Source organism: Dendrobates tinctorius, unplaced genomic scaffold, assembly GCF_039654945.1.
Source record: "Dendrobates tinctorius isolate UK_male_01 unplaced genomic scaffold, ASM3965494v1 ptg000342l, whole genome shotgun sequence".
In the NCBI taxonomy this organism is placed as follows: Eukaryota; Metazoa; Chordata; class Amphibia; order Anura; family Dendrobatidae; genus Dendrobates; species Dendrobates tinctorius.
The window spans coordinates 6,034,283-6,059,123 of NW_027362008.1; the positions used below are offsets into that span (position 1 = coordinate 6,034,283).

The 24,841-nt window shown below is 41.7% G+C and overlaps 1 protein-coding gene across 1 annotated transcript in view; it reads right to left on the reverse strand.

Moving 5' to 3' along the window:
- LOC141074888 (C-type lectin domain family 12 member B-like) overlaps positions 1-24,841 on the reverse strand; it is a 209,760-nt gene that overhangs the window by 143,181 nt on the left and 41,738 nt on the right. Inside the window, exon 4 of the mRNA XM_073562196.1 lies at positions 3,576-3,857. Coding sequence (XP_073418297.1) covers positions 3,576-3,857 — 282 coding nt within the window. The remainder of the gene's footprint in view (positions 1-3,575; positions 3,858-24,841) is intronic.

Here is a 24,841-nt window from a genome sequence, read left to right on the forward strand (position 1 = left end):
ATGTCGAGACAAAAGGACTTGTGCAATTGGCTGCTGAAGTCACATGTCCCTCTTCATATAAAAAGCGGACGTGTGCTTTTGGCGCCATTTCATGACTGTAACAGCGCAGAGAGGCTGCTGCTGCAAGTAGTCAGATAGTTAGCTAGGTGGTTTATTCTCAGCTAGCTCAGATAGATAGGATCCTGTGTCAAATCAACCTTCCAGCATCTAAATTCATTGTGCTAATTCTTTTTTCCCACCACCAGTCCACATTTCAACATAGAAATCTTTTGTGCTCATTCTTTTGTCCCGCCATCAGTCCACATTTTATCATCTAAATCCTTCATGCTAATTTTATGGTACAGCCATACTATCTCATCCAATAAATACTGATTGTTAATTTAGTAACATGTGACTGATAGGTCTGGCCTAGGGTTGTGAAACAGGTGGCTAAAAGAGGTGAAAGGTTCATCCAACATGAATGGGAAAAAGAGAGGTCATGGTGGAAGGGTGAATAGACTTGATATTCAAGGTGTTTGTGGGGTAGGTAGTAATGTTACTGAAAGCTCTGTTGAACAAAATTGTTCTATCCAAAGACAACGGACAGCTTCTGTAACTGGTTGGATAGGCTACTCGACTCCCTTTCTTTGGTAGCTGCAGAGCGGTACGCCTTTGTAGATTACCTTTGTTTCCCCTTGTGTCATAACCTTTGCGTCATAACCTTTGTCATAACCCCTCGCGCCTTTGTAGATTACCCCTGTTTCCCCTTGCATCATAACTCTTCAATCGCCCAACTAACTGTGGGGAATCACAGATGGCTGAGTCTGCAGAGGTGTTCACACATTCTATTCCATGGGCATCAGAGGTCTGCTCCAAAGATTCACAGACTCAAGAAGAGGAATGCATCTGCGCTAAGTCCAACATTTTTTCATGTTGGATATGGGGCAAGTTGGGTACGAGCTGAATCCAGACCCTTGTTAACATCCGGGGAGTGGAGGTGATCCTGCTGAGACTCAGATACCTAAGGTGCATGAGGACTGTACTGTGCAGTTAGGGTAAGAAGAGAAGGAGGATGACTCTGAGAGTGAGGAGTGGGAGAACATAGAGGATGCTGATGAGGATGAAGATCCAACTTTGTGTGAGCCCAGAGGCATGCAGCTGAGTAGCTCTGCAGAGGAAGTAGAAGTGAAAGTGGTTACATTGTGGATTGCTACATAGGCACGGAGTGATGCAACCACGAAAAGCAATGCATCCTCAGCCACAACTCTTGCTGTGGCCAGCAGCAGTTGCTGGTCTGCAGTTCGCAAGGGCAATATAGGTTGCCTAACCAGGTCCGTTTTTGAGACTGCAAAGGATGACCCAACTCATGTTATCTGCCAACTTTGCAAAAAATGACTTATTAGTGGCAAAAATTCCAATAATTGAACTACCACAAGCATGAACCAGCACATACGTGATCAACATGCATCAGTCTGGGAATCTCACTGCACTAAAATGCAGAATAGCGGTCCTCGCCAACCATCGGCTGCCCCATCAATCACATCTGCTGTTTCTTCCTCCTCCGTCACCATAGCAAGTGTTCTCACACAGTCTCCGGCCGCAGAACCTCCATATTTTTACTCGCTACAGTTGGAGTGAATGAAAGACCATCAGCTGTTTAGGAAGTGGACATGCTTGCTGTTTTTGACCGATCTCAGACACCCAGCAAACCACATCTTTCTCAATCCACCATAACATCTCCGCCTGCAAGTCACTCACAGTCCAACAGTTTGTAGTGTACACCCTACTCCACCCTTTCTCAGCACAGCAGCCAGCCCTCAGTCCTTCAGTTGTGGTCACATAACAGAATGTTTCCTCCTACACATGACAAAGGTAAGAGCTTGAACTTCACCATCTCCATTCTTTTGGCCACTGAAATGCTGCCTTTCTGCCTGGTGAATACAGACGGTTTCCAAAAGTTGATGGCCATTACCATTACTTCTCTAAAAAAAACTATGCCCACACTACACCAGCATGTCACAGACAACATCACCCATTACTTGAAAAATCTATGTCTGCCAGGGTACATTTCACTACTGACACCTGGAGTGTCATCAAGTTCAACCTTTCTCCACCAATTGTTCATTTTGTCACTAAATTATCTATAACCCACAATGTTATGTGACAAAATCATCCGGCCCTTGTTATAGTTATAATGTTGGCCATTACTACCTCCTGTGGTCAGCATTCCACAGTCTGACTGCTCTAACTAAAGAACCTTTTCCTATTTAGCTGTTCGGAGTTGCCTTTCTTCCACCAGTAATGAGTGCCCCCTAGTCCATAGTATGGTCTTTGGAAGGGATAAGTTGTTTGCCAACCTCTGTACTGACCACACATATATTATACATGTAAATGAGACCTCTTCTGAGATGTCTGTATTCTAAGCTAAACAAGCCCAACTTTTCCAACCTCTTCATCATATGAGAGGCCCCCATCACTTGTAATAGTCTAGTTGCCTGCCCTTAAACTGACTCTAATTTCTGAACATCCTTTTTAAAATGTGGAGCCCAAAACTGGATCCCATGTTCTAGATGTGGCCTCACATCATAGGTGCTAGATGTTCCCCTCTCTATAATAATTGCCTCCTGTACTGTGAACTGAGCTGTGGTGAGTGCTTGCTTTAGGCCCTGGAATGAAGTTTGGGCTTGTGGTGGTCAGTGGTGGTCTCTTTACATCCTGTGTTTTGGGACTGTTGTTTCATGGCAGTGGTGGTCTTCTCTTGTCAGCCCCATGTAGATGTCATGTGAACCCTTCTCTTTAATGTGACTCCAGTAGGGCTAACAACAACCTGGAGGATGGTATTCTGGCATTTAGACATCTCTTCCAGGATTGTTCTGGGAGTGTTGTTCTTGGGTAATGATGTATTTTTCGCAATGGCCCATATGAGACTTCCTCCACCATCTTTGCTCTTCCTGTAACTGCTCTTCTTCCGGACAATGGAAGGATTCATGAAAATTGATAACGAATTCTCCTTAGGCCTCGAAATAAGAAGCTTTCCATCTAGGTTCTACTCATTACAAATGTTCTGATCTTTAAGAAGATGACAAATGTCAGGAATAAATCATTGTTCCTTATAAGGGAAATGCAGATATGTGAATCAGCATATTAGTGCTTATATAGAACAGAATGTAAGAAATGTGGAGGGTTATCTAAGATGGCTGCTTTCCATCAGAAACACGTAGTCCATGTCAGAGTATTGTCTGGCACTGCAGCTCAGGTCCATGGGAATGAATACGACTAAGCTGCAATACCAGATAAAACCTGAGAATTGATGTTGCACCATTTCTGGAAGAAAGCAGACATGATTTTCCAATCTTGGTCACCCGTTTAAAAAAATCTTCAGATACTTCATCATTGTCTCCACCCAGATGTATATTACTGCTGCCATGCACTGATAGCCTCATCATACTTGTACATTTACAATTAATTTTACTTTCTACTGGTACTTATAGTCCAGTCGCATAAAAAGCTGCAACCACAGTGCTGCATGTCTTTGGCAGTGATGTGACTGGGTTATAAGATGCGATATTATGAAGTGCGCTGAGGACACCTTATACCTTTCTCCTGCTCTTCTTGTTGGGACAACACCTCTTTCAGACGTCTCTCTGCTGTTTCCTTATTGTCTACAGAATTCCTGGCTGTCTGCTGACACTCCAGTAAAGATGTGTTAAAGTCCTGGACACCTAAAACTAATGCTTCCTTCTCCATCCGGACTTTTTCCATACTGCTCTCTGCGATGACCAGGTCCTCCTCTTTTTTCTGAAGCATCTCAGTCAGACGTCTGCTCGACTCCATGTGACTCTCCGAAAGATGATCGAACTGATGGCACAAGTCGATGTCTGGAAATTAATAAGTCACTGATATGTAATAAGGAAAATTAGAGAGGAAATGTGTCACCCATGGGTGAGGAGGAGATAGGTAATAATGATAAGACTAGAGAGGAGTAAGGGAATGTGTCACCCATGTGTGAGGAGGTGATATGTAATAATGATAAGACTAGAGAGGAGTAAGGGAATGTGTCACCCATGGGTGAGGTGCTGATATGTAATAATGATAAGACTAGAGAGGAGTAAGGGAATGTGTCACCCATGGGTGAGGTGCTGATATGTAATAATGATAAGACTAGAGAGGAGTAAGGGAATGTGTCACCCATGGGTGAGGTGCTGATATGTAATAATGATAAGACTAGAGAGGAGTAAGGGAATGTGTCACCCATGTGTGAGGAGGTGATATGTAATAATGATAAGACTAGAGAGGAGTAAGGGAATGTGTCACCCATGGGTGAGGAGCTGATATATAATAATGATAAGTATGGAGAGGAGTAAGGGAATGTGTCACCCATGGGTGAGGAGCTGATATGTAATAATAATAAGCCTAGAGAGGAGTAAGGGAATGTGTCACCCATGGGTGAGGAGCTGATATGTAATAATGATAAGACTAGACAGGAGTAAGGGAATGTGTCATCCATGTATGAGGAGCTGATATGTAATAATGATAAGACTAGACAGGAGTAAGGGAATGTGTCACCCATGGGTGAGGAGCTGATATGTAATAATGATAAGACTAGACAGGAGTAAGGGAATGTGTCACCCATGGGTGAGGAGCTGATATGTAATAATGATAAGACTAGAGAGGAGTAAGGGAATGTGTCACCCATGGGTGAGGAGCTGATATGTAATAATGATAAGACTAGAGAGGAGTAAGGGAATGTGTCACCCATGGGTGAGGAGGTGATATGTAATAATGATAAGACTAGAGAGGAGTAAGGGAATGTGTCACCCATGGGTGAGGAGCTGATATGTAATAATGATAAGACTAGAGAGGAGTAAGGGAATGTGTCACCCATGGGTGAGGAGCTGATATGTAATAATGATAAGACTAGAGAGGAGTAAGGGAATGTGTCACCCATGTGTGAGGAGCTGATATGTAATAATGATAAGACTAGAGAGGAGTAAGGGAATGTGTCACCCATGGGTGAGGAGGTGATATGTAATAATGATAAGACTAGAGAGGAGTAAGGGAATGTGTCACCCATGGGTGAGAAGCTGATATGTAATAATGATAAGACTAGAGAGGAGTAAGGGAATGTGTCACCCATGGGTGAGGAGGTGATATGTAATAATGATAAGACTAGAGAGGAGTAAGGGAATGTGTCACCCATGGGTGAGAAGCTCATATGTAATAATGATAAGACTAGAGAGGAGTAAGGGAATGTGTCACCCATGTGTGAGAAGCTGATATGTAATAATGATAAGACTAGAGAGGAGTAAGGGAATGTGTCACCCATGGGTGAGGAGGTGATATGTAATAATGATAAGACTAGAGAGGAGTAAGGGAATGTGTCACCCATGGGTGAGAAGCTGATATGTAATAATGATAAGACTAGACAGGAGTAAGGGAATGTGTCACCCATGGGTGAGGAGCTGATATGTAATAATGATAAGACTAGAGAGGAGTAAGGGAATGTGTCACCCATGGGTGAGGAGCTGATATGTAATAATGATAAGACTAGAGACGAGTAAGGGAATGTGTCACCCATGTGTGAGGAGCTGATATGTAATAATGATAAGACTAGAGAGGAGTAAGGGAATGTGTCACCCATGGGTGAGGATCTGATATGTAATAATGATAAGACTAGAGAGGAGTAAGGGAATGTGTCACCCATGGGTGAGGAGCTGATATGTAATAATGATAAGACTAGAGAGGAGTAAGGGAATGTGTCACCCATGGGTGAGAAGCTGATATGTAATAATGATAAGACTAGAGAGGAGTAAGGGAATGTGTCACCCATGTGTGAGAAGCTGATATGTAATAATGATAAGACTAGAGAGGAGTAAGGGAATGTGTCACCCATGGGTGAGGAGGTGATATGTAATAATGATAAGACTAGAGAGGAGTAAGGGAATGTGTCACCCATGGGTGAGAAGCTGATATGTAATAATGATAAGACTAGAGAGGAGTAAGGGAATGTGTCACCCATGGGTGAGAAGCTGGTATGTAATAATGATAAGACTAGAGAGGAGTAAGGGAATGTGTCACCCATGGGTGAGGAGGTGATATGTAATAATGATAAGACTAGAGAGGAGTAAGGGAATGTGTCACCCATGGGTGAGGAGGTGATATGTAGTAATGATAAGACTAGAGAGGAGTAAGGGAATGTGTCACCCATGGGTGAGAAGCTGATATGTAATAATGATAAGACTAGAGAGGAGTAAGGGAATGTGTCACCCATGTGTGAGGAGGTGATATGTAATAATGATAAGACTAGAGATGAGTAAGGGAATGTGTCACCCATGGGTGAGGAGGTGATATGTAATAATGATAAGACTAGAGAGGAGTAAGGGAATGTGTCACCCATGGGTGAGAAGCTGATATGTAATAATGATAAGACTAGAGAGGAGTAAGGGAATGTGTCACCCATGGGTGAGGACCTGATATGTAATAATGATAAGACTAGAGAGGAGTAAGGGAATGTGTCACCCATGTGTGAGGAGCTGATATGTAATAATGATAAGACTAGAGATGAGTAAGGGAATGTGTCACCCATGGGTGAGGAGGTGATATGTAATAATGATAAGACTAGAGAGGAGTAAGGGAATGTGTCACCCATGTGTGAGGAGCTGATATGTAATAATGAAAAGACTAGAGAGGAGTAAGGGAATGTGTCACCCATGTGTGAGGAGGTGATATGTAATAATGATAAGACTAGAGATGAGTAAGGGAATGTGTCACCCATGGGTGAGGAGGTGATATGTAATAATGATAAGACTAGAGAGGAGTAAGGGAATGTGTCACCCATGGGTGAGAAGCTGATATGTAATAATGATAAGACTAGAGAGGAGTAAGGGAATGTGTCACCCATGGGTGAGGACCTGATATGTAATAATGATAAGACTAGAGAGGAGTAAGGGAATGTGTCACCCATGTGTGAGGAGCTGATATGTAATAATGATAAGACTAGAGATGAGTAAGGGAATGTGTCACCCATGGGTGAGGAGGTGATATGTAATAATGATAAGACTAGAGAGGAGTAAGGGAATGTGTCACCCATGTGTGAGGAGCTGATATGTAATAATGATAAGACTAGAGAGGATTAAGGGAATGTGTCACCCATGGGTGAGAAGCTGATATGTAATAATGATAAGACTAGAGAGGAGTAAGGGAATGTGTCACCCATGGGTGAGGAGCTGATATGTAATAATGATAAGACTAGAGAGGAGTAAGGGAATGTGTCACCCATGTGTGAGGAGCTGATGTGTAATAATGATAAGACTAGAGAGGAGTAAGGGAATGTGTCACCCATGTGTGAGAAGCTGATATGTAATAATGATAAGACTAGAGAGGAGTAAGGGAATGTGTCACCCATGTGTGAGGAGCTGATATGTAATAATGATAAGACTAGAGAGGAGTAAGGGAATGTGTCACCCATGTGTGAGGAGGTGATATATAATAATGATAAGACTAGAGAGTAGTAAGGGAATGTGTCACCCATGGGTGAGGAGCTGATATGTAATAATGATAAGACTAGAGAGGAGTAAGGGAATGTGTCACCCATGTGTGAGGAGCTGATATGTAATAATAATAAGACTAGAGAGGAGTAATGGAATGTGTCACCCATGTGTGAGGAGCTGATATGTAATAATGATAAGACTAGAGATGAGTAAGGGAATGTGTCACCCATGGGTGAGAAGCTGATATGTAATAATGATAAGACTAGAGAGGAGTAAGGGAATGTGTCACCCATGGGTGAGAAGCTGATATGTAATAATGATAAGACTAGAGAGGAGTAAGGGAATGTGTCACCCATGGGTGAGGACCTGATATGTAATAATGATAAGACTAGAGAGGAGTAAGGGAATGTGTCACCCATGTGTGAGGAGCTGATATGTAATAATGATAAGACTAGAGATGAGTAAGGGAATGTGTCACCCATGGGTGAGGAGGTGATATGTAATAATGATAAGACTAGAGAGGAGTAAGGGAATGTGTCACCCATGTGTGAGGAGCTGATATGTAATAATGATAAGACTAGAGAGGATTAAGGGAATGTGTCACCCATGGGTGAGAAGCTGATATGTAATAATGATAAGACTAGAGAGGAGTAAGGGAATGTGTCACCCATGGGTGAGGAGCTGATATGTAATAATGATAAGACTAGAGAGGAGTAAGGGAATGTGTCACCCATGTGTGAGGAGCTGATGTGTAATAATGATAAGACTAGAGAGGAGTAAGGGAATGTGTCACCCATGTGTGAGAAGCTGATATGTAATAATGATAAGACTAGAGAGGAGTAAGGGAATGTGTCACCCATGTGTGAGGAGCTGATATGTAATAATGATAAGACTAGAGAGGAGTAAGGGAATGTGTCACCCATGTGTGAGGAGGTGATATATAATAATGATAAGACTAGAGAGTAGTAAGGGAATGTGTCACCCATGGGTGAGGAGCTGATATGTAATAATGATAAGACTAGAGAGGAGTAAGGGAATGTGTCACCCATGTGTGAGGAGCTGATATGTAATAATAATAAGACTAGAGAGGAGTAATGGAATGTGTCACCCATGTGTGAGGAGCTGATATGTAATAATGATAAGACTAGAGATGAGTAAGGGAATGTGTCACCCATGGGTGAGAAGCTGATATGTAATAATGATAAGACTAGAGAGGAGTAAGGGAATGTGTCACCCATGTGTGAGGAGCTGATATGTAATAATGATAAGACTAGAGAGGAGTAAGGGAATGTGTCACCCATGTGTGAGGAGCTGATATGTAATAATGATAAGACTAGAGAGGAGTAATGGAATGTGTCACCCATGTGTGAGGAGCTGATATGTAATAATGATAAGACTAGAGATGAGTAAGGGAATGTGTCACCCATGGGTGAGAAGCTGATATGTAATAATGATAAGACTAGAGAGGAGTAAGGGAATGTGTCACCAATGGATGAGGAGCTGATATGTAATAATGATAAGACTAGAGAGGAGTAAGGGAATGTGTCACCCATGTGTGAGAAGCTGATATGTAATAATGATAACACTAGAGAGGAGTAAGGGAATGTGTCACCCATGGGTGAGAAGCTGATATGTAATAATGATAAGACTAGAGAGGAGTAAGGGAATGTGTCACCCATGTGTGAGAAGCTGATATGTAATAATGATAAGACTAGAGAGGAGTAAGGGAATGTGTCACCCATGTGTGAGGAGGTGATATATAATAATGATAAGACTAGAGAGTAGTAAGGGAATGTGTCACCCATGGGTGAGGAGCTGATATGTAATAATGATAAGACTAGAGAGGAGTAAGGGAATGTGTCACCCATGGGTGAGGAGCTGATATGTAATAATGATAAGACTAGAGAGGAGTAAGGGAATGTGTCACCCATGGGTGAGAAGCTGATATGTAATAATGATAAGACTAGAGAGGAGTAAGGGAATGTGTCACCCATGTGTGAGGAGCTGATATGTAATAATGATAAGACTAGAGAGGAGTAAGGGAATGTGTCACCAATGGGTGAGGAGCTGATATGTAATAATGATAAGACTAGAGAGGAGTAAGGGAATGTGTCACCCATGGGTGAGAAGCTGATATGTAATAATGATAACACTAGAGAGGAGTAAGGGAATGTGTCACCCATGTGTGAGGAGCTGATATGTAATAATGATAAGACTAGAGATGAGTAAGGGAATGTGTCACCCATGGGTGAGGACCTGATATGTAATAATGATAAGACTAGAGAGGAGTAAGGGAATGTGTCACCCATGTGTGAGGAGCTGATATGTAATAATGATGAGACTAGAGAGGAGTAAGGGAATGTGTCACCCATGGGTGAGGAGCTGATATGTAATAATGATAAGACTAGAGATGAGTAAGGGAATGTGTCACCCATGTGTGAGAAGCTGATATGTAATAATGATAAGACTAGAGAGGAGTAAGGGAATGTGTCACCCATGGGTGAGAAGCTGATATCATTATTACATAAGACTAGAGAGGAGTAAGGGAATGTGTCACCCATGGGTGAGGAGCTGATACGTTATAATGATAAGACTAGAGAGGAGTAAGGGAATGTGTCACCAATGGATGAGGAGCTGATATGTAATAATGATAAGACTAGAGAGGATTAAGGGAATGTGTCACCCATGTGTGTGGAGGTGATATGTAATAATGATAAGACTAGAGAGGAGAAAGGGAATGTGTCACCCATGGGTGAGGAGCTGAAATGTAATAATGATAAGACTAGAGAGGAGTAAGGGAATGTGTCACCAATGTGTGAGGAGCTGATATGTAATAATGATAAGACTAGAGAGTAGTAAGGGAATGTGTCACCCATGTGTGTGGAGGTGATATGTAATAATGATAAGACTAGAGAGGAGTAAGGGAATGTGTCACCCATATGTGAGGACCTGATATGTAATAATGATAAGACTAGAGAGGAGTAAAGGAATGTGTCACCCATGGGTGAGAAGCTGATATGTAATAATGATAAGACTAGAGAGGAGTAAGGGAATGTGTCACCCATGGGTGAGGAGCTGATATGTAATAATGATAAGACTAGAGAGGAGTAAGGGAATGTGTCACCAATGGATGAGGAGCTGATATGTAATAATGATAAGACTAGTGAGTAGTAAGGGAATGTGTCACCAATGGGTGAGGAGCTGATATGTTATAATGATAAGACTAGAAAGGAGTAAGGGAATGTGTCACCCATGTGTGAGAAGCTGATATGTAATAATGATAAGACTAGATAGTAGTAAGGGAATGTGTCACCTATGGGTGAGGAGCTGATATGTAATAATGATAAGACTAGAGAGTAGTAATGGAATGTGTCACCTATGGGTGAGGAGCTGATATGTAATAATGATAAGACTAGAAAGGAGTAAGGGAATGTGTCACCCATGTGTGAGGAGGTGATATGTAATAATGATAAGACTAGAGAGGAGTAAGGGAATGTGTCACCAATGGATGAGGAGCTGATATGTAATAATGATAAGACTAGAAAGGAGTAAGGGAATGTGTCACCCATGGGTGAGGAGCTGATATGTAATAATGATAAGACTAGAAAGGAGTAAGGGAATGTGTCACCCACGGGTGAGGAGCTGATATGTAATAATGATAAGTATGGAGAGGAGTAAGGGAATGTGTCACCCATGGGTGAGGAGCTGATGTGTAGTAATGATAAGACTAGAGAGGAGTAAGGGAATGTGTCACTCATGGGTGAGGAGCTGATATGTAATAATGATAAGACTAGAGAGGAGTAAGGGAATGTGTCACCAATGGATGAGGAGCTGATATGTAATAATGATAAGACTAGAGAGTAGTAAGGGAATGTGTCACCAATGGGTGAGGAGCTGATATGTAATAATGATAAGACTAGAAAGGAGTAAGGGAATGTGTCACCAATGTGTGAGGAGGTGATATGTAATAATGATAAGACTAGAGATTAGTAAGGGAATGTGTCACCAATGTGTGAGGAGCTGATATGTAATAATAATAAGACTAGAGAGGAGTAAGGGAATGTGTCACCCACGGGTAAGGAGCTGATATGTAATAATGATAAGACTAGAGAGGAGTAAGGGAATGTGTCACCCATGTGTGAGGAGCTGATATGTAATAATGATAAGTATGGAGAGGAGTAAGGGAATGTGTCACCCATGTGTGAGGAGCTGATATGTAATAATGATAAGACTAGAGAGGAGTAAGGGAATGTGTCACCCATGTGTGAGGAGCTGATATATAATAATGATAAGTATGGAGAGGAGTAAGGGAATGTGTCACCCATGTGTGAGGGGCTGATATGTAATAATGATAAAACTAGAGAGGAGTAAGGGAATGTGTCACTAATGTGTGAGAAGGAGATATGTAATAATGATAAGACTAGAGAGGAGTAAGGGAATGTGTCACCCATGTGTGAGGAGCTGATATGTAATAATGATAAGACTAGAGAGGAGTAAGGGAATGTGTCACCCATGGCTGAGAAGCTGATATGTAATAATGATAAGTATGGAGAGGAGTAAGGGAATGTGTCACCCATGTGTGAGGAGCTGATATGTAATAATGATAAGACTAGAGAGGAGTAAGGGAATGTGTCGCCCATGGGTGAGGAGCTGATATGTAATAATTTTAAGTATGGAGAGGAGTAAGGCAATGTGTCACCAATGTGTGAGGAGCTAATATGTAATAATGATAAGTATGGAGAGGAGTAAAGGAATGTGTCACCCATGTGTGAGGAGCTGATGTGTAATAATGATTAGACTAGAGAGGAGTAAGAGAATGTGTCACCCATGGGTGAGGAGCTGATATGTAATAATGACAAGACTAGAGAGTAGTATGAGAATGTGTCACCCATGGGTGAGGAGCTGATATGTAATAATGATAAGACTAGAGAGGAGTAAGGGAATGTGTCACCCATGGCTGAGAAGCTGATATGTAATAATGATATGACTAGAGAGGAGTAAGGGAATGTGTCACCCATGGGTGAGGAGCTGATATGTAATAATGATAAGTATGGAGAGGAGTAAGGGAATGTGTCACCAATGTGTGAGGAGCTAATATGTAATAATGATAAGACTAGAGAGGAGTAAGGGAATGTGTCACCCATGGGTGAGGAGCTGATATGTAATAATGATAAGACTAGAGAGGAGAAAGAGAATGTGTCACCCATGGGTGAGGAGCTGATATGTAATAATGACAAGACTAGAGAGGAGTAAAGGAATGTGTCACCCATGGGTGAGGAGCTGATATGTAATAATGATAAGACTAGAGAGGAGTAAAGGAATGTGTCACCCATGGGTGAGGAGCTGATGTGTAATAATGATAAAACTAGAGAGGAGTAAGGGAATATGTCACCCATGGGTGAGGAGCTGATGTGTAATAATGATAAGACTAGAGAGGAGTAAGGGAATGTGTCACCCATGGGTGAGGAGCTGATATGTAATAATGATAAGACTAGAGAGGAGTAAAGGAATGTGTCACCCATGGGTGAGGAGCTGATATGTAATAATGACAAGACTAGAGAGTAGTAAGGGAATGTGTCACCCATGGGTGAGGAGCTGATATGTAATAATGATAAGACTAGAGAGGAGTAAAGGAATGTGTCACCCATGGGTGAGGAGCTGATATGTAATAATGACAAGACAAGAGAGTAGTAAGGTAATGTGTCACCCATGTGTGAGGAGCTGATATGTAATAATGATAAGACTAGAGAGGAGAAAGAGAATGTGTCACCCATGGGTGAGGAGCTGATATGTAATAATGACAAGACTAGAGAGTAGTAAGGGAATGTGTCACCCATGTGTGAGGAGCTGATATGTAATAATGATAAGACTAGAGAGGAGTAAGGGAATGTGTCACCCATGTGTGAGGAGCTGATATGTAATAATGATAAGACTAGAGAGGAGTAAGGGAATGTGTCACCCATGTGTGAGGAGCTGATATGTAATAATGATAACACTAGAGAGGAGTAAAGGAATGTGTCACCCATGGGTGAGGAGCTGATGTGTAATAATGATAAAACTAGAGAGGAGTAAGGGAATATGTCACGCATGGGTGAGGAGCTGATATGTAATAATGATAAGACTAGAGAGGAGTAAGGGAATATGTCACCCATGTGTGAGGAGGTGATATGTAATAATGATAAGACTAGAGAGGAATAAGGGAATGTGTCACCCATGTGTGAGAAGCTGATATGTAATAATGATAAGGCTAGAGAGGAGTAAGGGAATGTGTCACCCATGTGTGAGGAGCTGATATGTAGTAATGATAAGACTAGAGAGTAGTAAGGGAATGTGTCACCCATGGGTGAGGAGCTGATGTGTAATAATGATAAGACTAGAGGAGTAAGGGAATGTGTCACCCATGGGTGAGGAGCTGATATGTAATAATGATAAGACTAGAGGAGAAAGGGAATGTGTCACCCATGGGTGAGGAGCTGATATGTAATAATGATAAGACTAGAGAGGAATAAGGGAATGTGTCACCCATGTTTGAGGAGGTGATATATAATAATGATAAGACTAGAGAGGAGCAAGGGAATGTGTCACCCATGGGTGAGGAGCTGATATGTAGTAATGATAAGACTAGAGAGGAATAAGGGAATGTGTCACCCATGTGTGAGGAGCTGATGTGTAATAATGATAAGACTAGAGGAGTAAGGGAATGTGTCACCCATGGGTGAGGAGCTGATATGTAATAATGATAAGACTAGAGGAGTAAGGGAATGTGTCACCCATGGGTGAGGAGCTGATATGTAATAATGATAAGACTAGAGAGGAATAAGGGAATGTGTCACCCATGTTTGAGGAGGTGATATATAATAATGATAAGACTAGAGAGGAGCAAGGGAATGTGTCACCCATGGGTGAGGAGCTGATATGTAGTAATGATAAGACTAGAGAGTAGTAAGGGAATGTGTCACCCATGGGCGATGAGCTGATGTGTAATAATGATAAGACTAGAGAGGAGAATGGGAATGTGTCACCCATGTGTGAGGAGCTGGTATGTAATAATGATAAGACTAGAGAGTAGTAAGGAAATATGTCACCCATGGGTGAGGAGGTGATATGTAATAATGATAAGACTACAGATGAGTAAGGGAATGTGTCACCCATGGGTGAGGAGGTGATATGTAATAATGATAAGACTAGAGAGGAGTAAGGGAATGTGTCACCCATGGGTGAGGAGCTGATATGTAATAATGATAAGACTAGAGAGGAGAAAGGGAATGTGTCACCCATGTGTGAGGAGCTGATATGTAATAATGATAACACTAGAGAGGAGTAAGGGAATGTGTCACCCATGGGTGAGGAGCTGTTATGTAATAATGATAAGACTAGAGAGGATTAAGGGAATGTGTCACCCATGTGTGTGGAGGTGATATGTAATAATGATAAGACTAGAGAGGAGTAAGGGAATGTGTCACCCATGTGTGAGGAGCTGATGTGTAATATTGATAAGACTAGAGAGGAGTAAGGGAATGTGTCACCCATGTGTGTGGAGGTGATATGTAATAATGATAAGACTAGAGAGGAGTAAGGGAATGTGTCACCTATGGGTGAGGAGCTGATATGTAATAATGATAAGACTAGAGAGTAGTAAGGGAATGTGTCACCCATGTGTGTGGAGGTGATATGTAATAATGATAAGACTAGAGAGGAGTAAGGGAATGTGTCACCTATGGGTGAGGAGCTGATATGTAATAATGATAAGACTAGAGAGGAGTAAAGGAATGTGTCACCCATGGGTGAGAAGCTGATATGTAATAATGATAAGACTAGAGAGGAGTAAGGGAATGTGTCACCAATGGATGAGGAGCTGATATGTAATAATGATAAGACTAGAGAGTAGTAAAGGAATGTGTCACCCATGGGTGAGAAGCTGATATGTAATAATGATAAGACTAGAGAGGAGTAAGGGAATGTGTCACCAATGGATGAGGAGCTGATATGTAATAATGATAAGACTAGAGAGGAGTAAGGGAATGTGTCACCAATGGGTGAGGATCTGATATGTAATAATGATAAGACTAGAGAGGAGTAAGGGAATGTGTCACCAATGGGTGAGGAGCTGAAATGTAATAATGATAAGACTAGAGAGGAGTAAGGGAATGTGTCACCAATGTGTGAGGAGGTGATATGCAATAATGATAAGACTAGAGAGGAGTAAGGGAATGTGTCACCAATGGATGAGGAGCTGATATGTAATAATGATAAGACTAGAGAGGAGTAAGGGAATGTGTCACCCATGGGTGAGAAGCTGATATGTAATAATGATAAGTATGGAGAGGAGTAAGGGAATGTGTCACCCATGTGTGAGGAGCTGATATGTAATAATGATAAGACTAGAGAGGAGTAAGGGAATGTGTCACCCATGGGTGAGAAGCTGATATGTAATAATGATAAGACTAGAGAGGAGTAAGGGAATGTGTCACCAATGGATGAGGAGCTGATATGTAATAATGATAAGACTAGAGAGGAGTAAGGGAATGTGTCACCAATGGGTGAGGATCTGATATGTAATAATGATAAGACTAGAGAGGAGTAAGGGAATGTGTCACCAATGGGTGAGGAGCTGAAATGTAATAATGATAAGACTAGAGAGGAGTAAGGGAATGTGTCACCAATGTGTGAGGAGGTGATATGCAATAATGATAAGACTAGAGAGGAGTAAGGGAATGTGTCACCAATGGATGAGGAGCTGATATGTAATAATGATAAGACTAGAGAGGAGTAAGGGAATGTGTCACCCATGGGTGAGAAGCTGATATGTAATAATGATAAGTATGGAGAGGAGTAAGGGAATGTGTCGCCCATGGGTGAGGAGCTGATATGTAATAATGATAAGTATGGAGAGGAGTAAGGGAATGTGTCACCAATGTGTGAGGAGCTAATATGTAATAATGATAAGTATGGAGAGGAGTAAAGGAATGTGTCACCCATGTGTGAGGAGCTGATGTGTAATAATGATTAGACTAGAGAGGAGTAAGAGAATGTGTCACCCATGGGTGAGGAGCTGATATGTAATAATGACAAGACTGGAGAGTAGTAAGGGAATGTGTCACCCATGGGTGAGGAGCTGATATGTAATAATGATAAGACTAGAGAGGAGTAAGGGAATGTGTCACCCATGGCTGAGAAGCTGATATGTAATAATGATATGACTAGAGAGGAGTAAGGGAATGTGTCACCCATGGGTGAGGAGCTGATATGTAATAATGATAAGTATGGAGAGGAGTAAGGGAATGTGTCACCAATGTGTGAGGAGCTAATATGTAATAATGATAAGTATGGAGAGGAGTAAAGGAATGTGTCACCCATGTGTGAGGAGCTGATGTGTAATAATGATAAGACTAGAGAGGAGAAAGGGAATGTGTCACCCATGTGTGAGGAGGTGATATGTAATAATGATAAGACTAGAGAGTAGTAAGGGAATGTGTCACCCATGGGTGAGGAGCTGATATGTAATAATGATAAGACTAGAGAGGAGTAAAGGAATGTGTCACCCATGGGTGAGAAGCTGATGTGTAATAATGATAAAACTAGAGAGGAGTAAGGGAATATGTCACCCATGGGTGAGGAGCTGATATGTAATAATGATAAGACTAGAGAGGAGTAAGGGAATATGTCACCCATGTGTGAGGAGGTGATATGTAATAATGATAAGACTAGAGAGGAGTAAGGGAATGTGTCACCCATGTGTGAGAAGCTGATAAGTAATAATGATAAGACTAGAGAGGAGAAAGAGAATGTGTCACCCATGGGTGAGGAGCTGATATGTAATAATGACAAGACTAGAGAGTAGTAAGGGAATGTGTCACCCATGGGTGAGGAGCTGATATGTAATAATGATAAGGCTAGAGAGGAGTAAGGGAATGTGTCACCCATGTGTGAGGAGCTGATATGTAGTAATGATAAGACTAGAGAGTAGTAAGGGAATGTGTCACCCATGTGTGAGGAGCTGATATGTAGTAATGAAAGACTAGAGAGTAGTAAGGGAATGTGTCACCCATGGGTGAGGAGCTGATGTGTAATAATGATAAGACTAGAGAGGAGTAAGGGAATGTGTCACCCATGGGTGAGAAGCTGATATGTAATAATGATAAGACTAGAGGAGTAAGGGAATGTGTCACCCATGGGTGAGGAGCTGATATGTAATAATGATAAGACTAGAGAGGAATAAGGGAATGTGTCACCCATGTTTGAGGAGGTGATATATAATAATGATAAGACTAGAGAGGAGCAAGGGAATGTGTCACCCATGGGTGAGGAGCTGATATGTAGTAATGATAAGACTAGAGAGTAGTAAGGGAATGTGTCACCCATGGGCGATTAGCTGATGTGTAATAATGATAAGACTAGAGAGGAGAAAGGGAATGTGTCACCCATGTGTGAGGAGCTGGTATGTAATAATGATAAGACTAGAGAGTAGTAAGGGAATATGTCACCCATGGGTGAGGAGGTGATATGTAATAATGATAAGACTAGAGAGGAGTAAGGGAATGTGTCGCCCATGGGTGAGGAGCTGATATGTAATAATGATAAGACTAGAGAGGAGAAAGGGAATGTGTCACCCATGTGTGAGGAGCTGACATGTAATAATGATAACACTAGAGAGGAGTAAGGGAATGTGTCACCCATGGGTGAGGAGCTGATGTGTAATAATGATAAGACTAGAGAGGAATAAGGGAATGTGTCGCCCATGGGTGAGGAGCTGATATGTAATAATGATAAGACTAGAGAGGAGAAAGGGAATGTGTCGCCCATGGGTGAGAAGCTGATATGTAATAATGATAAGACTAGAGAGGAGTAAGGGAATGTGTCACCCATGGGTGAGGAGCTGATGTGTAATAATGATAAGACTAGAGAGGAGAAAGGGAATGTGTCACCCATGTGTGAGGACCTGATATGTAATAATGATAACACTAGAGAGGAGTAAGGGAATGTGTCACCTATGGGTGAGGAGCTGATATGTTATAATGATAAGACTAGAGAGGAGTAAGGGAATGTGTCACCCATGTGTGAGGAGCTGATATATAATAATGATAAGACTAGAGAGGAGTAAGGGAATGTGTCACCCATGTGTGAGGAGCTGATATGTAGTAATGATAAGACTAGAGAGGAGTAAGGGAATGTGTCACCCATGGGTGAGAAGCTGATATGTAATAATGATAAGACTAGAGAGGAGTAAGGGAATGTGTCACCAATGTGTGAGGAGCTGATATGTAATAATGATAAGACTAGAGAGGAGTAAGGGAATGTGTCACCCATGTGTGAGGAGCTGATATGTAATAATGATAAGACTAGAGAGGAGTAAGGGAATGTGTCACCCATGTGTGAGGAGCTGATATGTAATAATGATAAGACTAGAGAGTAGTAAGGGAATGTGTCACCCATGTGTGAGGAGATGATATGTAGTAATGATAAGACTAGAGAGGAGTAAGGGAATGTGTCACCCATGGGTGAGGAGCTGATATGTAATAATGATAAGACTAGAGAGGAGTAAGGGAATGTGTCACCCATGTGTGAGGAGCTGATATGTAATAATGATAAGACTAGAGAGGAGTAAGGGAATGTGTCACCCATGTGTGAGGAGCTGATATGTAATAATGATAACACTAGAGAGGAGTAAGGGAATGTGTCACCCATGGGTGAGAAGCTGATATGTAATAATGATAAGACTAGAGAGGAGAAAGGGAATGTGTCACCCATGTGTGAGGACCTGATATGTAATAATGATAACACTAGAGAGGAGTAAGGGAATGTGTCACCCATGTGTGAGGAGCTGATATGTAATAATGATAAGACTAGAGAGGAGTAAGGGAATGTGTCACCAATGTGTGAGGAGCTGATATGTAATAATGATAAGACTAGAGAGGAGTAAGGGAATGTGTCACCCATGTGTGAGGAGCTGATATGTAATAATGATAAGACTAGAGAGGGGTAAGGGAATGTGTCACCCATGGGTGAGGAGCTGATATGTAATAATGATAAGACTAGAGAGGAGTAAGGCAATGTGTCACCCATGTGTGAGGAGCTGATATGTAATAATGATAAGACTAGAGAGGAGTAAGGAAATGTGTCACCCATGTGTGAGGACCTGATATGTAATAATGATAACACTAGAGAGGAGTAAGGGAATGTGTCACCCATGTGTGAGGAGCTGATATGTAATAATGATAAGACTAGAGAGGGGTAAGGGAATGTGTCACCCATGTGTGAGGAGCTGATATGTAATAATGATAACACTAGAGAGGAGTAAGGAAATGTGTCACCCATGTGTGAGGAGCTGATATGTAATAATGATAAGACTAGAGAGGGGTAAGGGAATGTGTCACCAATGTGTGAGGAGCTGATATGTAATAATGATAAGACTAGAGAGGAGTAAGGGAATGTGTCACCCATGTGTGAGGAGATGATATGTAGTAATGATAAGACTAGAGAGGAGTAAGGGAATGTGTCACCCATGGGTGAGGAGCTGATATGTAATAATGATAAGACTAGAGAGGAGTAAGGGAATGTGTCACCCATGTGTGAGGAGCTGATATGTAATAATGATAAGACTAGAGAGGAGTAAGGGAATGTGTCACCCATGTGTGAGGAGCTGATATGTAATAATGATAACACTAGAGAGGAGTAAGGGAATGTGTCACCCATGGGTGAGAAGCTGATATGTAATAATGATAAGACTAGAGAGGAGAAAGGGAATGTGTCACCCATGTGTGAGGACCTGATATGTAATAATGATAACACTAGAGAGGAGTAAGGGAATGTGTCACCCATGTGTGAGGAGCTGATATGTAATAATGATAAGACTAGAGAGGAGTAAGGGAATGTGTCACCAATGTGTGAGGAGCTGATATGTAATAATGATAAGACTAGAGAGGAGTAAGGGAATGTGTCACCCATGTGTGAGGAGCTGATATGTAATAATGATAAGACTAGAGAGGGGTAAGGGAATGTGTCACCCATGGGTGAGGAGCTGATATGTAATAATGATAAGACTAGAGAGGAGTAAGGCAATGTGTCACCCATGTGTGAGGAGCTGATATGTAATAATGATAAGACTAGAGAGGAGTAAGGGAATGTGTCACCCATGTGTGAGGACCTGATATGTAATAATGATAACACTAGAGAGGAGTAAGGGAATGTGTCACCCATGTGTGAGGAGCTGATATGTAATAATGATAAGACTAGAGAGGGGTAAGGGAATGTGTCAGCCATGTGTGAGGAGCTGATATGTAATAATGATAACACTAGAGAGGAGTAAGGGAATGTGTCACCCATGTGTGAGGAGCTGATATGTAATAATGATAAGACTAGAGAGGGGTAAGGGAATGTGTCACCAATGTGTGAGGAGCTGATATGTAATAATGATAAGACTAGAGAGGAGTAAGGGAATGTGTCACCCATGTGTGAGGACCTGATATGTAATAATGATAAGACTAGAGAGGAGTAAGGGAATGTGTCACCCATGTGTGAGGACCTGATATGTATTAATGATAAGACTAGAGAGGAGTAAGGGAATGTGTCACCCATGGGTGAGGAGCTGATATGTAATAATGATAAGACTAGAGAGGAGTAAGGGAATGTGTCACCCATGTGTGAGGAGCTGATATGTAATAATGATAAGACTAGAGAGGAGTAAGGGAATGTGTCACCCATGTGTGAGGAGCTGATATGTAGTAATGATAAGACTAGAGAGGAGTAAGGGAATGTATCAACCATGGGTGAGGAGCTGATATGTAATAATGATAAGACTAGAGAGTAGTAAGGGAATGTGTCACCCATGGGTGAGGAGCTGATGTGTAGTAATGATAAGACTAGAGAGGAGTAAGGGAATGTGTCACCCATGTGTGAGGACCTGATATGTAATAATGATAACACTAGAAAGGAGTAAGGGAATGTGTCACCCATGTGTGAGGAGCTGATATGTAATAATGATAAGACTAGAGAGGAGTAAGGGAATGTGTCACCCATGGGAGAGAAGCTGATATGTAATAATGATAAGACTAGAGAGGAGTAATGGAATGTGTCACCCATGTGTCAGGAGCTGATATGTAATAATGATAAGACTAGAGAGGAGTAAGGGAATGTGTCACCCATGGGTGAGAAGCTGATATGTAATAATGATAAGACTAGAGAGGAGTAAGGGAATGTGTCACCCATGTGTGAGGAGCTGATATGTAATAATGATAAGACTAGAGAGGAGTAAGGGAATGTGTCACCCATGGGCGATGAGCTGATATGTAATAATGATAACACTAGAAAGGAGTAAGGGAATGTGTCACCCATGTGTGAGGAGCTGATATGTAATAATGATAAGACTAGAGAGGAGTAAGGGAATGTGTCACCCATGTGTGAGGAGCTGATATGTAATAATGATAAGACTAGAGAGGAGTAAGGGAATGTGTCACCCATGGGCGATGAGCTGATATGTAATAATGATAACACTAGAAAGAAGTAAGGGAATGTGTCACCCATGGGTGAGGAGCTGATATGTAATAATGATAAGACTAGAGAGGAGTAAGGGAATGTGTCACCCATGTGTGAGGAGCTGATGTGTAATAATGATAAGACTAGAGAGGAGTAATGGAATGTGTCACCCATGGGCGATGAGCTGATATGTAATAATGATAACACTAGAAAGGAGTAAGGGAATGTGTCACCCATGTGTGAGGAGCTGATATGTAGTAATGATAAGACTAGAGAGGAGTAAGGGAATGTGTCACCCATGTGTGAGGAGCTGATATGTAATAATGATAAGACTAGAGAGGAGTAAGGGAATGTGTCACCCATGTGTGAGGACCTGATATGTAATAATGATAAGACTAGAGAGGAGTAAGGGAATGTGTCACCCATGTGTGAGGAGCTGATATGTAATAATGATAACACTAGAGAGGAGTAAGGGAATGTGTCACCCATGGGTGAGAAGCTGATATGTAATAATGATAAGACTAGAGAGGAGTAATGGAATGTGTCACCCATGTGTCAGGAGCTGATATGTAATAATGATAAGACTAGAGAGGAGTAAGGGAATGTGTCACCCATGGGTGAGAAGCTGATATGTAATAATGATAAGATTAGAGAGGAGTAAGGGAATGTGTCACCCATGTGTGAGGAGCTGATATGTAATAATGATAAGACTAGAGAGGAGTAAGGGAATGTGTCACCCATGGGCGATGAGCTGATATGTAATAATGATAACACTAGAAAGGAGTAAGGGAATGTGTCACCCATGTGTGAGGAGCTGATATGTAATAATGATAAGACTAGAGAGGAGTAAGGGAATGTGTCACCCATGTGTGAGGAGCTGATATGTAATAATGATAAGACTAGAGAGGAGTAAGGGAATGTGTCACCCATGGGCGATGAGCTGATATGTAATAATGATAACACTAGAAAGAAGTAAGGGAATGTGTCACCCATGGGTGAGGAGCTGATATGTAATAATGATAAGACTAGAGAGGAGTAAGGGAATGTGTCACCCATGTGTGAGGAGCTGATGTGTAATAATGATAAGACTAGAGAGGAGTAATGGAATGTGTCACCCATGGGCGATGAGCTGATATGTAATAATGATAACACTAGAAAGGAGTAAGGGAATGTGTCACCCATGTGTGAGGAGCTGATATGTAGTAATGATAAGACTAGAGAGGAGTAAGGGAATGTGTCACCCATGTGTGAGGAGCTGATATGTAATAATGATAAGACTAGAGAGGAGTAAGGGAATGTGTCACCCATGTGTGAGGACCTGATATGTAATAATGATAAGACTAGAGAGGAGTAAGGGAATGTGTCACCCATGTGTGAGGAGCTGATATGTAATAATGATAACACTAGAGAGGAGTAAGGGAATGTGTCACCCATGGGTGAGAAGCTGATATGTAATAATGATAAGACTAGAGAGGAGTAAGGGAATGTGTCACCCATGGGTGAGAAGCTGATATGTAATAATGATAAGACTAGAGAGGAGAAAGGGAATGTGTCACCCATGTGTGAGGACCTGATATGTAATAATGATAACACTAGAGAGGAGTAAGGGAATGTGTCACCCATGTGTGAGGAGCTGATATGTAATAATGATAAGATTAGAGAGGAGTAAGGGAATGTGTCACCAATGTGTGAGGACCTGATATGTAATAATGATAAGACTAGAGAGGAGTAAGGGAATGTGTCACCCATGTGTGAGGAGCTGATATGTAATAATGATAAGACTAGAGAGGGGTAAGGGAATGTGTCACCCATGTGTGAGGAGCTGATATGTAATAATGATAAGACTAGAGAGGAGTAAGGGAATGTGTCACCCATGTGTGAGGACCTGATATGTAATAATGATAACACTAGAGAGGAGTAAGGGAATGTGTCACCCATGTGTGAGGAGCTGATATGTAATAATGATAAGACTAGAGAGGGGTAAGGGAATGTGTCACCCATGTGTGAGGAGCTGATATGTAATAATGATAACACTAGAGAGGAGTAAGGGAATGTGTCACCCATGTGTGAGGAGCTGATATGTAATAATGATAAGACTAGAGAGGGGTAAGGGAATGTGTCACCCATGTGTGAGGAGCTGATATGTAATAATGATAAGACTAGAGAGGAGTAAGGGAATGTGTCACCCATGTGTGAGGACCTGATATGTAATAATGATAAGACTAGAGAGTAGTAAGGGAATGTGTCACCCATGTGTGAGGACCTGATATGTATTAATGATAAGACTAGAGAGGAGTAAGGGAATGTGTCACCCATGTGTGAGGACCTGATATGTAATAATGATAACACTAGAAAGGAGTAAGGGAATGTGTCACCCATGTGTGAGGAGCTGATATGTAATAATGATAACACTAGAAAGGAGTAAGGGAATATGTCACCCATGTGTGAGGAGCTGATATGTAATAATGATAAGACTAGAGAGGAGTAAGGGAATGTGTCACCCATGGGTGAGAAGCTGATATGTAATAATGATAAGACTAGAGAGGAGTAAGGGAATGTGTCACCCATGGGTGAGGAGCTGATGTGTAGTAATGATAAGACTAGAGAGGAGTAAGGGAATGTGTCACCCATGTGTGAGGACCTGATATGTAATAATGATAACACTAGAAAGGAGTAAGGGAATGTGTCACCCATGTGTGAGGAGCTGATGTGTAATAATGATAAGACTAGAGAGGAGTAAGGGAATGTGTCACCCATGGGTGAGAAGCTGATATGTAATAATGATAAGACTAGAGAGGAGTAAGGGAATGTGTCACCCATGGGTGAGGAGCTGATATGTAATAATGATAAGACTAGAGAGGAGTAAGGGAATGTGTCACCCATGTTTGAGGAGGTGATAT